The 14,813-nt window shown below is 41.5% G+C and overlaps 1 protein-coding gene across 1 annotated transcript; it reads left to right on the plus strand.

Annotated features, from left to right (window-relative positions):
* The first annotated feature begins 6,371 nt into the window (after window positions 1–6,371).
* On the plus strand, window positions 6,372–7,386 carry LOC127342272 (uncharacterized). The gene has a single exon (XM_051368208.1). It carries the CDS (start codon window positions 6,423–6,425, stop codon window positions 7,119–7,121), a length of 699 nt encoding a protein of 232 aa, XP_051224168.1. The 5' UTR covers window positions 6,372–6,422; the 3' UTR covers window positions 7,122–7,386.
* Window positions 7,387–14,813: the final 7,427 nt, after the last annotated feature.

A 14,813-nucleotide genomic window follows, 5' to 3' on the forward strand; every position in this document is an offset into this window, starting at 1 on the left:
CCTTAAAAACTATTGTGGTGAAGAATATGTACTTATGTATCTTATTTTTTAATAAGTTGCTTGTTGAGCGGTAACCATGTTTCTAGGGACGCCATCAACTTTTACCTTTGTTGAATATCATGTGAGTTGCTATGCATGTTCGTCTTGTCTGAAGTAAGGGCGATTTTCATGATCAAATGGTTTGAGTATGCATATTGTTAGAGAAGAACATTGGGCCGCTAACTAAAGCCATGATCCATGGTGGAAGTTTCAGTTTGGACAATTAATCCTCAATCTCTTATGAGAATTTTATCTGTTGTTAAATGCTTATGCATTAAAGAGGAGTCCATTATCTGTTGTCTATGTTGTCCCGGTATGGATGTCTAAGTTGAGAATAATCAAAAGCGAGAAATCCAATCCGAACTTTCTCCTTAGACCTTTGTACAGGCGGCATAGAGGTACCCCTTTGTGACACTTGGTTGAAACATATGCTATGCAATGATAATCCGTGTTAATCCAAGCTAATTAGGACAAGGTGCGGGCATTATTAGTATACTATGCATGAGGCTTGCAACTTATAGGATGTCTTATACATAACACATATGATTTATTACTACCGTTGAAAAAATTGTTTCTATGTTTTCAAAATGAAAAGCTCTAGCACAAAAATAGTAATCCATGCTTCCCTCTGCGAAGGGCCATTCTTCTACTTTATTGTTTAGTCAGTTTACCTATTCTTTCTATCTTAGAAGCAAACACTTGTGTAAACTGTGTGCATTTGATTCTTACATGTTTACCTATTGCACTTGTTATATTACTTTGTGTTGACAATTATCCATGAGATATACATGTTGAAGTTGAAAGCAACCGCTGAAACTTATATCTTCCTTTGTGTTGCTTCAAAGCTTTCTACTGAGAATTTATTGCTTTATGAGTAACTCTTATGCAAGTCTTATTGATGCTTGTCTTGAAAGTATTATTCATGAAAAGTCTTTGCTATATGATTCAGTTGTTTACTCATTGTCTTCATCATTGCTTCGAATCGCTGCATTCATCTCATGTGCTTTACAATAGTATTGATCAAGATTATGATAGCATGTCACTTCAGAAATTATCCTTGTTATCGTTTACCTACTCGAGGGCGAGTAGGAACTAAGCTTGGGGATGCTTGATACGTCTCAAACGTATCTATAATTTCTTATGTTCCATGCTACTTCTATGATGATACTCACATGTTTTATACACATTATATGTCATTATTATGCATTTTCCGGCACTAACCTATTGACGAGATGCCGAAGAGCCAGTTGCTGTTTTCTGCTGTTTTTGGTTTCAGAAATCCTACAAAGGAAATATTCTCGGAATTGGACGAAATCAACGCCCAGGGTTTTATTTTTCCACGAAGCTTCCAGAAGACCGAAAGGATCACGAAGTGGGGCGACGACGCGCCGATACAACAGGGCGGCGCGACCCAGGTCTTGGCCGCGCGGCCCTGGCGTGTGGGGCCCTCGTGTCGCCCCTAAACCTACCCTTCCGCCTACTTAAAGCCTTCGTCGCGAAACCCCCAGTACCGAGAGCCACGATACGGAAAACCTTCCAAAGACGCAGCCGCCACCAATCCCATCTCGGGGGATTCAGGAGATCGCCTCCGGCACCCTGCCGGAGAGGGGAATCATCTCCCGGAGGTCTCTTCATCGCCATGATCGCCTCCGGATCGATGTGTGAGTAGTTCACCCCTGGACTATGGGTCCATAGTAGTAGCTAGATGGTTGTCTTCTCCTCATTGTGCTATCATGTTAGATCTTGTGAGCTGCCTATCATGATCAAGATCATCTATTTGTAATGCTACATGTTGTGTTTGTTGGGATCCGATGAATATTGAATACTATGTCAAGTTGATTATCAATCTATCATATATATGTTGTTTATGTTCTTGCATGCTCTCCGTTGCTAGTAGAGGCTCTGGCCAAGTTGATACTTGTGACTCCAAGAGGGAGTATTTATGCTCGATAGCGGGTTCATGCCTCCATTGAATCTGGGACAGTGACAGAAAGTTCTAAGGTTGTGGATGTGCTATTGCCACTAGGGATAAAACAACAATGCTTTGTCTAAGGATATTTGTGTTGATTACATTACGCACCATACTTAATGCAATTGTCTGTTGTTTGCAACTTAATACTGGAAGGGGTGCGGATGCTAACCCGAAGGTGGACTTTTTAGGCATAGATGCATGCTGGATAGCGGTCTATGTACTTTGTCGTAATGCCCTGATTAAATCTCATAGTAGTCATCATGATATGTATATGCATCTCTATTTGTCAATTGCCCAACTATAATTTGTTCACCCAACATGCCATTTATCTTATTGGAGAGACACCACTAGTGAACTGTGGACCCCAGTCCATTCTTTACATCTGAAATACAATCTACTGCAACTGTTCTTTACTGTTCTTCGCAAACAAACATCATCATCCACACTATACGGTTAATCCTTTGTTTACAGCAAGCCGGTGAGATTGACAACCTCACTGTTACGTTGGGGCAAAGTACTTTGATTGTGTTGTGCAGGTTCCACGTTGGCGCCGGAATCCCTGGTGTTGCGCCGCACTACACTCCGTCACCAACAACCTTCACGTGTTCCTTGACTCCTACTGGTTCGATAACCTTGGTTTCTTACTGAGGGAAAACTTGCTACTGTACGCATCACACCTTCCTCTTGGGGTTCCCAACGGACGTGTGTCTTGCAAGCATCACCTAGGTTGATCTATAACGAGGACTAAAACGACATAGACGAGACGTGGTGGCAGTGCGACTGCGGCAAATTCCCTCATCAGCTTGTGCCTTATGAGGGCGTGGACACCGGCTGTAATTTTATGGGATGCCACTATGAATACCTAAGTGCACCTTCATGCAACGGATCGATGAAACGCCTTCGCCGATGTTCTCTCGTGTATTGTTGGTGTCATTGCCTATTCGACAGTACCCTGGAGGAGGGATCCTCACGAAGGGGGAAAGAAGTGGGAAACAAAGGGCGGAACGCCATTGGGACGGTGGTATGTGATTTAGAGCTTTAAGCTATGTCCATTTACTCTTGAATAATGGACTGCGCTTTAAATTGTAATTTAAAGCACAGTCCATTGTTCAAGTGTGAATGGACATAGCTTAAAGCTCTAAGCGGAAGTTCAACTTAATAGTATCTTCTGAAACACTTGCTCAGGAGTGGATTGGGTGGGAGTTGAAAATTCCAGATCTAAGGAGGAATTTTTCAAATAAAGTTCCAGCATCTCAGATCGGATATTTGCAGCTGTGTCCTGCTCAGTGGTAGTCGTAGTTGTAGTACTTACCAGTGTGTTTCCGTCGGAATCGACGGTCTCGTCGATGAAGATGTGTATCCCGCCGATCGGGAATGATGGAGTGCTTGATGGGGTGTGTCCTAGCCATAATCCAACACTCTTCCGGAGAGACGATCGGAAAGTTGTCGCCGTACAAGATGCCCCCCACGGCGATGGTGTTGCCGATGCCTCCGAAGGTAGAATCCTCTCGGTTCCGGCCTCCAGACGTCGCTGGCCCCAGGGCGCCAATTGTCGTTACCTATTCGACAGTACCCCGTAGGAGGGATCCTCACGAAGGGGGAAAGAAGTAGGGGCCAAAGGGCGGAGTGCTATTGGGACGGTGGTACGCGATTTACTCAACTTCGGAACACGCTGCACGAAGGTAGGGCCTACTACTGCTTGTCTGGAATTATATGGGTGATGTCGCGTTGTTACAATGAGTTGTGGTTGTGACTCTAGAGCTCCCGTTATCCGGCTTATAAAGGCGTCGGGATCTAGGGTTTACACGGACAGACCTAGCTGGAATACAAGATGCCTAACTACGGAATATACATTGATGTGCACGTCAAGGATCCATCTACTTCCTAATTTGTCGTCATGAATCCAGAAACTTCATGGGTCTTCATGGATCCGACTCCTGGCATAGGTTGGTTGGGATCTGGCTCTTGTTCCTGGATTGGACTGCTTCCGTCTTCTATCAACAGCAACTGGGCCGTCCGGTGGGCCATAAGCCACCACCACCTTCTGTGGGCCACCGGGTTTGCCGGATCTAGACCATGTCGTTAGCATACCCATAAAGTATACCCACAACAGATGGCAATGTGGATGCTTTCCCAAGCCAAAGAAATCAAGGTGTATGGCGAGGAATTTCAGAAAACCTGCAAGAAGCAAGGCAAGAAGAGGAAGACAAGGTGGACGATATTAAGTCTACGTGCTTGGATGTGGCCGATGTGCTGCCGCCGCTTAAGAAAAAGCTAGAGGTAGTGGCTACAAATGTGTGATGTGCTTTCTATTGTGGTTCATTTTGTACCAAATAATCAAGCTTGTAATTAAGATGTGCTTCCTATTGTTTTTTAATTTCTGCATAACAATTAAGCATGTACTTAAGATGTGTATGATGTGTTTCCTCTCTTGTTTTATTTGCTTAATTTATACCAAATAATTAAGCTTGTACAACGATGTTTAATGTGTTTACTTTTGTGTTGTGTTGTTTATTTTCTACGGAATAATTAAGCTTGTTGGTATGATGTCTCCTCTTGTGTTGTTCTCCTACTTCCCGTACAATTTTTTAGCAGATCTTAATTTCCATACTGGTAGTTAACCACGTAGAGGGACTTGTGTCATCAGGTTTTATTGTTATATATATCGATAATTTGGAGTGTGGGTCTCAAAAATGACCATATTTCCCTTCCTTTGAGCAATAGAGGACCATATTTTCAAAGCGGACAATTCTTAGGACAATTCGGAGTTATCAAGACGCGTGTGAAGTCTGTTTGTAAATTGAGAAACTTTGTAGTAATAATTGTTACATATATTTAAACACATAAATTTGGAAAATCCCTTTACAAAGGGACTATCATGTAATGTGATAGAAAGTGCATCGAGAGAGATGAGTTTGAAACCCATGAAGGCTACACCATAGTAGTAACCAAACCTTTGTGATCGGAGATCCTATGAATTCGTACCTAGGAAAAATAAGGTAGTGGTTTAACTCAGGAGAGTATGTAAACCTCTCTATGTGATGATGCACAACTTTCAACGTCTCAAAGGTAGGTTGGCAACATGCCTTATTGTGTTTTTGTTGGCTATTATTAGCAAATATGTTCCTAGAGATCATTCTGGAAAGAACACGATTTTACGAGTACGGTTGTCAACGTCGCAATCTTGAAATTAAGTGATCTCTTGTAAACTCGTGAAGAGACCAAAAAGTATAATGTATATGCCTTGGCCGCAGGGTATGCTACTGTCAGCCATGTACTGGTTACGACTATGAGTGAAACATGTTCACACAAAAAATGTAATTTAAAGCGCAGTCCATTGTTCAAGTGTGAGTGGACATAGCTTAAAGCTCTAAGTGAAAGTTCAACTTAATAGTATCTTCTGAAACAAAGAGAGAATTGAAAAATCTCTAAACGGGCATTTGAGATCTGGTGGGTATTATTAAAATATTGGCCCCAAAATTAGTGGCCCGTAGAATGATTTAAAAAATTCTTGTAAATCTCAAAGCCCATGTGTTGTATCCCATGTGAGATGCAGCCCAAATTGGTAGCAACTCACATGTGAGTGGCAAGAGGCAGGAGTACAAATTTTAGTCTCGCATGGAAAGTTCGAAAGAAAATAGACCACCTTATAATGTGAGTAGTGAAGGGTTTCGGTGCCCAAGAGGTAATAATAAAGGAATATTTATTATCACCAATCCATGTTCATGATAATGTTTATATACCATGTTTATTGTATTATCCAGAAATAAAATACATGTGTGAAATATGAACACAATGTGTCCCTAGTATGCGTTTATACTAGTTCGTGAAATAAGTGTTAGTTATTGGTTTCCATAGCCATTGACATAGTGTCAATGATTAGCGAGGTCATATTATTAAGGAGAATAATATGATGGACTTGACCTAATTAAAGTGTAGCAATTGATCGCGTTACATAGTTCTAATTGCAAAGCTTTCCCGTTGTTATCTATACTATTCCTTTAACTTTTTCTTTCTTCCACTCAACGTTTATCTTACGTGGCATCGCTAAGATATCAGTGTTGCACATGACTCTATGTACGAAAGTCGTAGAAGAAACTAAGATATCACTATTGCATGTGCCTCTATGCACGAAAGACGTACAGTAGAAGAAAAGAACACGCCACCCGTGAAAAGTTTCATTCTGGCCATCGTGGCATCGTCCATGTCCACGTGTGCCTGATTGGCACAAAGAGCAAAGCGGGGCTAAATTTACGCAGCATGTTTCGCTGCAAAAGGATTCACCGCTCGTTCCCTGCAAAAAATGGGAACACCAACGAACGGACCAAAGGAAAGCATCCCGGCGGCCACCGCTTGACAAGAGGCCGACCGCCATTTTCGTTCTGCTTCATGCAGCGAACCCCGGCCACGCATGTCACATATTTACCCCCTCACCTCCTCCGTCCAGCCAAACCTCTCCCGCCGGCTACCTCCCTTCAAATACACGCAGCGGCCACGCTCGCGCGTAATATATACGTCGGCACCGAAGCAGCCACAGACTAATAAATACAAGCAAATAAACCAGCAGCTAGCTACATCCATGGCGCGATCAACCCACGCGCTGCTCCTGCTCGCCGTGGCCGCGGTCGCGGCGGCGTCCTGCTTCTCGCCTGCGGCTGCAGGCGTCGCGGTGGCCGACGTGTGCAAGGGCACCCCGTACGCGGAGCTGTGCACCGCGACGTCCGGGAAGCAGGCGTCGCGCTACCCGACGGTGGACGCGCTGACGGTGCTGAGCATGCAGGTGGACGCCTTCTCCAAGCGCGCGGCGGCGGCGCGCCTGCACGCGGCCGAGATGTCCGCCAGCCCCACCGTGGCCCCGGGGGCGGCGAGGGCGCTCAAGACCTGCGACGGCCTCTACTCCGACGTCGAGGACAACCTCGGCGCCGCCCGCCGCGCCATCGGCTTCAAGGACGCCGTCACCATCCGGGCCATGATGGGCATGGCGGCGCAGGACATGAAGAACTGCGACGAGGAGTTCAGAAAGGAGGCCGCGGAGAACCCCCTGACGCGCTTCGACAAGTCGCTGCTCGACATATCCGAGAACTGCCGCGCGCTCTCCAACATGATCTGATCTCTCGTCGTCTCACTCTCACCTCGTCGGATCGGATCGAACGCGCGCCCATTGTAGACGAGCGATTCGTCGATCGACACCACCTTTGCACTGCCGTTAACGCTGCGCACATTATTGAATTCACAATGTACGTCCTTTTTGTATTTCCTTTCTTTTCCTCACATCTTGTTGTTTACTGCCGAGATGTGTTACTTAACCACCCGGTCTTGGAATGGGGAGGCGAATTCAAGTCTGTTTCTGAATCGAAATCCCGTTCGTGTTGTTACGTTTACTGTATACATCTGGATCCATTTCTTATTGTTCATTTGATTCATACCCGTTTGGGCTTTATTAATTATTAAATTTTAAGCCAGGCTGTTAAGCCTTTTATGGAGTATATATATAGAGTACAAACTCTGTCCAAAAAAGGATGTCGCAAGTTTGGCAAAATTTAGATGTATCTAATTTTTTTGTGTGTATATATACATCTAAATTTAGACAAATTTTCGACATATTTTTATGGATGAATGGAGTATATTAATATCCTGTTTCAAAAGATATATATATATATAATATTGCAAATAAAAGCTACTCCCGAGTTTTGTTGAATGTCAGTGCAAGTGAAACATATGCAAATAAAACTACTGTAACCATATATTTTATGCTGCTGATGTTTGTTTTAGCTGTCCAATAATTCAATAGGTCTTTGAGAGTCCTTAAGCTTATATAGGCAATCTTTTTTAAAGAAAATAAAAAACATAAATTTTTAGTCTGTTTAGTTTTCCAACGATTCAGTATGTTTTTGAGAACCCTTAAGTTTGTATAAGCAATTCTTTTAAAAGAAAATAAGAACTTCCAAGCAACTGATAACACATGTACATACCAGGAGCATCATTTGTTGCATCCAACCATTTATTCATAGCAAAGATAAATAAATATGTATGAATATCATGTTACCTTTTGGGTGCCATCAACACATACAATAAGTACAATTGAAGAAGCGTCATTTTCATCAGTAAGAATACACCAGATCCTTACTAAGAAGTAAGAACAAATGCACGCAGGCCAGACCAAGTGGTCCTGATCATACTTGCATACCAAGATCACTATACATCATTACCGCCGGTTTCTCCGATAATAAGCCTATCAAATAAATTCAAAAAGAACTACAATCAAATATACAGCTGAGAAAACGGAACATACATGCCATAGATGACCGGTTGCACCCCGGCGCAAATGGCAAAAGCAAGACATTACTCAAGCCATGTGATTGCATTATGGCTATTGAGGTTTTTAGACTTGGTAAAATAACTGCTTGTGTTAATTACGCAATATTGTCTCACGCTGCTATGTATATGTCCATGGATTACAATATGGCCCACTACTCATACTCATGGTGACCATGGTACATTTCATAAACACAAGCATATACTTGGATAAAATATGTAAATAATGTGTCATTCACATATTCTATAGGAAATATGTGTTCAATGTACACAAGGAAAAAAACTGCATTGCATTTACTTCATAAATGTAATACCAATATCAGTCTCTTGACAGTTAATAATATATAAGTTGGGTACTCTTGTATAGGCACTAAAACATCTGCACAATATTTGTAGAGATATATGAACTAAGCCAAAAGGAGAATAGAGATCACAATAAAAAGCAAGCAGGGAGGACTGGTCAAACTAAAAAAATAAGATGTATGTGGCCATGTTATCCTGATTTGCCTGGCTAAAACATATAGAGCAAACAATAAATTTTTTCCTCGTTGAGAACAGAAACATGAGAACAGAGAATTGTCTAAACACCACAAGTGCCAAAGCTGCAAGAACAATTTGCATATATACCTAAAGAGAACACAACAAAAGATACAAATCAGTGTCTAAAAGGGTGAACTGTTTGTGAATAGATAATTAACAAAGGCATGATAAATTATATCTACATAAGGGATTATAATTAGTAGGATTTACATAATTTGGAAAACAAGAGGGGAGTGAAATCCCGTAAAAAACAATGAGTAAAGAAAATCACATGCAGGCTGCTTCATTTGGTGTTGCTGCTCACTCGACAGTCAACACCCCTTGTGACTCAAGGATTTTGGACGAAGAGCAAGGGACAGAGACGATAGTCACCGAGAGTCATGATGCACATCATCCACGCTAATGCTCAGCCCTTTGCTCCTTCTAATCCACAATGACTCTACCATGGAATGCCGGCATGGACACTGAGCAAGGGGTTAGAGCAGGAAAATGGTGAGCCCACGGATGTCGTTGCAGCATGGCTGGTGAACATCACGCTGGACAACTGGCGGTGGAAGATGACAAGAAGCGAGGGATGATACGTCTCCGACGTATCGATAATTTCTTATGTTTCATGCCACATTATTGATGTTATCTACATGTTTTATGCACACTTTATGTCATATTCGTGCATTTTCTGGAACTAACCTATTAGCAAGATGCCGAAGTGTCAGTTGTTGTTTTCTGCTGTTTTTGGTTTCAGAAATCCTAGTAACGAAATATTCTCGGAATTGGACGAAATCAACGCCCAGGGGCCTATTTTGCCACGAAGCTTCCAGAAGTCCGAAGAGGAGACGAAGTGGGGCCACGGGGTGCCCAAACCATAGGGCGGCGCGGCCCCCCCTTGGCCGCGCGGCCCTGTGGTGTGGGACCCTCGTGCCGCCTCCTGACCTGCCCTTCCGCCTACTTAAAGCCTCCGTTGCGAAACCCCCAGTACCGAGAGCCACGATACGGAAAACCTTCCAGAGACGCCGCCGCCGCCAATCCCATCTCGGGGGATCCAGGAGATCGCTTCCGGCACCCTGCCAGAGAGGGGAATCATCTCCCGGAGGACTCTACGCCGCCATGGTCGCCTCCGGAGTGATGTGTGAGTAGTCTACCCCTGGACTATGGGTCCATAGCAGTAGCTAGATGGTTGTCTTCTCCCCATTGTGCTTCATTGTCGGATCTTGTGAGCTGCCTAACATGATCAAGATCATCTATCTGTAATTCTATATGTTGCGTTTGTTGGGATCCGATGAATAGAGAATACTTGTTATGTTGATTATCAAAGTTATGTCTATGTGTTGTTTATGATCTTGCATGCTCTCCGTTACTAGTAGATGCTCTGGCCAAGTAGATGCTTGTAACTCCAAGAGGGAGTATTTATGCTCGATAGTGGGTTCATGCCTCCATTGATATCTGGGACGATGTGAGAAAGTTCTAAGGTTGTGGATGTGCTGTTGCCACTAGGGATAAAACATTAGTGCTATGTTCAAGGATGTAGTTACTAGTTACATTACGCGCAATACTTAATGCAATTGTCTGTTGTTAGCAACTTAATACTGGAGGGGGTTCGGATGATAACCTGAAGGTGGACTTTTTAGGCATAGATGCATGCTGGATGGCGGTCTATGTACTTTGTCGTAATGCCCAATTAAATCTCACTATACTCATCATAATATGTATGTGCATGGTCATGCCCTCTTTATTTGTCAATTGCCCAACTATAATTTGTTCACCCAACATGCTGTTTATCTTATGGGAGAGACACCTCTAGTGAACTGTGGACCCCGGTCCAATTCTCTATACTGAAATACAATCTACTGCAATACTTGTTCTACTGTTTTCTGCAAACAATCATTTTCCACAAAATACGGTTAATCCTTTGTTACAGCAAGCCGGTGAGATTGACAACCTCACTGTTTCGTTGGGGCAAAGTACTTTGGTTGTGTTGTGCAGGTTCCACGTTGGCGCCGGAATCTCTGGTGTTGCGCCGCACTACATCCCGCCGCCATCAACCTTCAACGTGCTTCTTGACTCCTACTGGTTCGATTAAACCTTGGTTTCTTACTGAGGGAAACTTGCCGCTGCGCGCATCACACCTTCCTCTTGGGGTTCCCAACGGACGTGTCAACCACACGCATCAAGCAAATTTCTGGCGCCGTTGCCGGGGAGATCAAGACACGCTGCAAGGGGAGTCTCCACTTCTCAATCTCTTTACTTTGTTTTTGTCTTGCTTAGTTTTATTTACTACTTTGTTTCCTGCACTAAATCAAAATACAAAAAAATTAGTTGCTAGTTTTACTTTATTTGCTATCTTGTTTGCTATATCAAAAACACACAAAAAATTAGTTACTTGCATTTACTTTATCTAGTTTGCTTTATTTACTGTTGCTAAAATGGCCAACCCTGAAAATACTAAGTTGTGTGACTTCACAACCACAAATAATAATGATTTCTTATGCACACCTATTGCTCCACCTGCTACTACAGCAGAATTCTTTGAAATTAAACCTGCTTTACTGAATCTTGTTATGCGAGAGCAATTTTCTGGTATTAGTTCTGATGATGCTGCTGCCCATCTTAATAATTTTATTGAACTATGTGAAATGCAAAAATATAAATATGTAGATGGTGACATTATAAAATTAAAATTGTTCCCTTTCTCATTAAGAGGAAGAGCTAAAGATTGGTTGCTATCTCTGCCTAAGAATAGTATTGATTCATGGACTAAATGCAAGGATGCTTTTATTGGTAGATATTATCCCCCTGCTAAAATTATATCTTTGAGGAGTAGCATAATGAATTTTAAACAATTAGATACTGAACATGTTGCTCAAGCTTGGGAAAGAATGAAATCTCTGGTTAAAAATTGCCCAACCCATGGACTGACTACTTGGATGATCATCCAAACCTTCTATGCAGGACTAAATTTTTCTTCGCGGAATTTATTGGATTCAGCTGCTGGAGGTACCTTTATGTCCATTACTCTTGGTGAAGCAACAAAGCTTCTTGATAATATGATGATCAACTACTCTGAATGGCACACGGAAAGAGCTCCACAAGGTAAGAAGGTAAATTCTGTCGAAGAAACCTCTTCCTTGAGTGATAAGATTGATGCTATTATGGCTATGCTTGTGAATGATAGGACTAATATTGATCCTAATAATGTTCCGTTAGCTTCATTGGTTGCACAAGAAGAACATGTTGATGTAAACTTTATTAAAAGTAATAATTTCAACAACAATGCTTACCGGAACAATTCTAGTAACAACTATAGGCCATATCCTTATAATAATGGCAACGGCTATGGTAATTCTTATGGGAATTCTTACAATAATAATAGGAGTTCACCCCCTGGACTTGAAGCCATGCTTAAAGAATTTATTAGTACACAAACTGCTTTTAACAAATCTGTTGAAGAAAAGCTTGGGAAAATTGATATACTTGCTTCTAAAGTCGATAGTCTTGCCGCTGATGTTGATCTTTTGAAATCGAAAATTTTGCCTAATGAAAATCATCATAACAAAATTACTACTACAGCAAATGCCATCCAAGTTAGAATTAATGAGAATATAAGATTAATGGCTGAATTGCGTGCTAGGTGGGATAGAGAAGAAAATGAAAAACTAGCTAAAGAGATGAATGTAGCTAAAGTTTGGACTATTACCACCACTAGTAATGCTAATGCTACACATGTTGCTAAACCTCCTACTATTAATAATAAAAGAATTGGTGTTAGCAATGTTTCCACTTCTAATGCAAAGCGCGAGAAACTGCCTGAAACTGCTAAAACTGCTGAAACTGTCTGTGATAAAACTGCTGAAATTTTTTCCAACATTGGGGATGATGATCCCATTGCTTTAGATTATAATGGTTTGAATTTTGATGATTGCCACATCTCTGAAGTTATAAAGTTCTTGCAAAAACTTGCTAAAAGTCCTAATGCTAGTGCTATAAATTTGGCTTTCACGCAACATATTACAAATGCTCTCATAAAAGCTAGAGAAGAGAAACTAGAGCGCGAAGCCTCTATTCCTAGAAAGCTAGAGGATGGTTGGGAGCCCATCATTAAGATGAAGGTTAAAGATTTTGATTGTAATGCCTTATGTGATCTTGGTGCAAGTATTTCTGTTATGCCTAAGAAAATTTATAGTATGCTTGACTTGCCACCGCTGAAAAATTGTTATTTGGATGTTAATCTTGCTGATCATTCTACCAAGAAACCTTTGGGGAAAGTTGATAATGTTCGCATTACCGTTAACAATAACCTTGTCCCCGTTGATTTTGTTGTCTTGGATATTGAATGCAATGCATCTTGTCCCATTATATTGGGAAGACCTTTTCTTCGAACTGTTGGTGCTATCATTGATATGAAGGAAGGTAATATAAAATATCAATTTCCTCTCAAGAAAGGTATGGAACACTTCCCTAGAAAGAGAATGAAGTTACCTTTTGATTCTATTATGAGAACCAATTATGATGTTGACACTTCGTCTCTTGATAATACTTGATACACACTTTCTGCGCCTAGCTGAAAGGCGTTAAAGAAAAGCGCTTATGGGAGACAACCCATGGTTTTTACCTACAGTACTTTGTTTTTATTTTGTGTCTTGGAAGTTGTTTACTACTGTAGCAACCTCTCCTTATCTTAGTTTAGTGTTTTGTTGTGCCAAGTAAAGTCGTTGATAGAAAAGTTCATACTAGATTTGGATTACTGCGCAGAAACAGATTTCTTTGCTGTCACGAATCTGGGCTGTTTTCCCTGTAGGTAACTCATAAAATTATGCGAATTTACGTGAGTAATCCTCAGATATGTACGCAACTTTCATTCAATTTGAGCATTTTCATTTGAGCAAGTCTGGTGCCTCGATAAAATTCGTCAATACGAACTGTTCTGTTTTGACAGATTCTGCCTTTTATTTCGCATTGCCTCTTTTGCTATGTTGGATGAATTTCTTTGATCCATTAATGTCCAGTAGCTTTATGCAATGTCCAGAAGTGTTAAGAATGATTGTGTCACCTCTGAATATGTTAATTTTTATTGTCGCTAACCCTCTAATGAGTTGTTCTAAGTTTGGTGTGGAGGAAGTTTTCAAGGATCAAGAGAGGAGTATGATGCAACATGATCAAGGAGAGTGAAAGCTCTAAGCTTGGGGATGCCCCGGTGGTTCACCCCTTCATATTCTAAGAAGACTCAAGCGTCTAAGCTTGGGGATGCCCAAGGCATCCCCTTCTTCATCGACAACATTATCAGGTTCCTCCCCTGAAACTATATTTTTATTCCATCACATCTTATGTGCTTTTCTTGGAGCGTCGGTTTGTTTTTGTTTTTTGTTTTGTTTGAATAAAATGGATCCTAGCATTCACTTTATGGGAGAGAGACACGCTCCGCTGTAGCATATGGACAAGTATGTCCTTAGTTTCTACTCATAGTATTCATGGCGAAGTTTCTTCTTCGTTAAATTGTTATATGGTTGGAATTGGAAAATGATACATGTAGTAATTTCTATTAATGTCTTGGGTAATGTGATACTTGGCAATTGTTGTGCTCATGTTTAAGCTCTTGCATCATATGCTTTGCACCCATTAATGAAGAAATACATAGAGCATGCTAAAATTTGGTTTGCATATTTGGTTTCTCTAAGGTCTAGATAATTTCTAGTATTGAGTTTGAACAACAAGGAAGACGGTGTAGAGTCTTATAATGTTTTCAATATGTCTTTTATGTGAGTTTTGCTGCACCGGTTCATCCTTGTGTTCGTTTCAAATAAGCCTTGCTAGCCTAAACCTTGTATCGAGAGGGAATACTTCTCATGCATCCAAAATACTTGAGCCAACCACTATGCCATTTGTGTCCACCATACCTACCTACTACATGGTATTTTCCGCCATTCCAAAGTAAATTGCTTGAGTGCTACCTTTA

This window comes from Lolium perenne, chromosome 3 (assembly GCF_019359855.2).
Source record: "Lolium perenne isolate Kyuss_39 chromosome 3, Kyuss_2.0, whole genome shotgun sequence".
NCBI classification, from domain to species: Eukaryota; Viridiplantae; Streptophyta; class Magnoliopsida; order Poales; family Poaceae; genus Lolium; species Lolium perenne.

What these genes read in the sequence shown, in the direction of transcription:
- LOC127342272 (XM_051368208.1), top strand. Translation starts at nt 6,423, where the DNA reads ATGTCACATATTTACCCCCTCACCTCCTCCGTCCAGCCAAACCTCTCC.